Source organism: Morus notabilis, unplaced genomic scaffold (genome assembly GCF_000414095.1).
Source record: "Morus notabilis unplaced genomic scaffold, ASM41409v2 C11459751, whole genome shotgun sequence".
Lineage (NCBI taxonomy): Eukaryota > Viridiplantae > Streptophyta > Magnoliopsida > Rosales > Moraceae > Morus > Morus notabilis.
In genome coordinates, this window is record NW_010387514.1 from 1 (window position 1) to 2,282 (window position 2,282).

At 35.8% G+C, this 2,282-nt stretch overlaps 1 protein-coding gene across 1 annotated transcript; it reads left to right on the forward strand.

Annotated features, from left to right (window-relative positions):
* Nucleotides 1-24: 24 nt before the first annotated feature.
* On the forward strand, nt 25-2,253 carry LOC112095283 (serine/threonine-protein phosphatase PP1 isozyme 3-like; the record flags this gene model as incomplete). The annotated part of the gene is made up of 3 exons (XM_024176972.1): nt 25-409; nt 1,346-1,905; nt 1,994-2,253. Coding segments are annotated over exons 1-3 (995 nt in total), but the record flags the coding sequence as incomplete, so codon positions are not given.
* Between the last annotated feature and the right edge of the window lie 29 nt (nt 2,254-2,282).

Genomic DNA, 2,282 nt, shown 5'->3' on the forward strand with positions numbered 1-2,282 from the left:
ATGTGAGTTCCGTTTTCCTAAAGCCTCACAAAGAAAGATGCCAAATTCGAATTCCCCCATTTGATTTAAAGCTCTATCCTTTCTCTCCTTTTCCTCTCTTTCTCCGTCTCCTTCTCTGTCAGCCATGAAATTTTTTGAAGCTTGATAATAAGTCTTCTTCCTTATTCTTCTTCACCTTTTTTTCTTTTGTAGCTTTAATAAGAAGAACTAATTAGCCTCAAAAAAGAAAAGAAAATGCAAGCTTCGGTTCTTGATAGTATAATTAATAGGCTTCTTGAAGTTAGGACCAATCCGGGAAAATTAGTTCAGCTTTCAGAGGGAGAGATAAGACAGCTTTGTTATGTTTCTAGAGATATTTTCATGAGGCAGCCCAATCTGTTGGAGCTTGAAGCACCGGTCAAGATTTGTGGTACTTTTCTGTCAACCCTTTGTTCTGTTTTCTCTTATTTTGATTGAATTTATCGATTTTTTAATTGGACTTGGAAAATTCTTTTCTGGGTATGCTTTAATTTGTGTTCTTATACTAGTTTAGACTAGTTAATTAGTGTTGTTTTTAGTGTTACTATAAGTTTTTCTTAGCTTGAAGTTAACGTGTTGTTTTAGGCTGTGGATTTATTGTACATGCTTTAAATTGTTGATTCAGTTTTCTAGAGAACTATGGTCATTAAATCTGGTTACCTTTTGGAGTATTATGAATAAGTGTTTAGGAAAAACCAAGTATTTGCAAATCTTTTTGCACCTTATTTAGTACATTTTGAATTACACTCGGAGAATTTATCCTTTTTCTGGGACTAATATGCAGCCTAATAAGAACGAGATTGTTTCTTTCCATCATCTCGTGTCTGAAATTCAGGCTGCATACTGCGTCTTAAATAATTCATGTTGGAAGTGTATCATAGTTTTCACATAGACTTACACCAAAATTTCTACATAAAATGAAATCTACAATCATTGCAATTGATTCAAGTGAAAACATGTTAGAAATACATTATACTGAGGAGTTATGGAGCGACTCAATTTAACCTTTTGCCCTTGTTGTTCTTCTAAATTGATGGATGGAAAACATCGCAACATGTATATATGCTGGTCCTTTGGAAAGGTTTATCATACAGTCTTAAACACAAATGTCTATTTTACATTTTCATGTCTGAGTGCAGAGAGAATATATATCATAAGCTCAGTTAATATTTTGATGTTACTTGTATGTTAAGTTACCACACAATCATGTCCATAGTAATCCTTTTACTCTGGCTTTTAATGTTAAGCCTTAAATTTTGTTACCTTTTATTTTACATTTTACCCTATCAAGACAATAATTTTTCTAGATATGCTTCATGTCATCTAGGTGATATTCATGGCCAATACTCTGATCTTCTAAGGCTTTTTGAGTTTGGTGGATTACCACCTCGTTCGAACTACTTGTTCTTAGGGGATTATGTAGATCGCGGAAAGCAAAGCCTCGAAACAATATGCCTTCTCCTCGCGTACAAAATAAAATACCCTGAAAACTTCTTCCTCCTCAGAGGCAACCATGAATGTGCTTCCATAAACCGCGTATATGGCTTCTACGACGAGTGTAAACGAAGATTTAATGTTAGACTTTGGAGAATATTTACAGACTCCTTCAACTGCCTTCCTGTGGCTGCGCTGATTGATGAAAAGATACTCTGTATGCATGGAGGACTTTCTCCTCATTTGAACAGCTTGAATCAAATAAGAACAATTCCACGACCAACCGATGTCCCAGAACAAGGCTTGCTATCTGATCTCCTCTGGTCTGATCCTAGTAAAGAAATTCAAGGTTGGGGCCCGAATGATAGGGGAGTGTCATTTACATTCGGCGCTGACAGAGTTGCTGACTCGCTTAGAAAACTCGATCTTGACTTAATTTGTCGAGCTCACCAGGTTCAAATTTTATAACATGAAAATTTGTTAGCATTAAACAGCCTAAAGGGTCTTCCCTGAATGATTCATGTGACATTATTATTTGCAGGTTGTAGAAGATGGATATGAGTTCTTTGCTAATAGGAGACTTGTAACCATATTTTCGGCGCCCAACTATTGTGGAGAATTCAACAATGCCGGCGCCATGATGAGCGTCGACGAGACCTTAATGTGTTCTTTTCAAATCTTAAAGCCTACTGATAAGAAGCCAAAGTTTGGCTTTGGAGGTTCATCTGCTAAGCCAATTTCTCCTAATAAAATCAAGGTACAATCATTCTTGCTCCAAATATATGACCTTTTTATATCTTTGTGTTCATTTCTGATGAGACTTTTTTTTT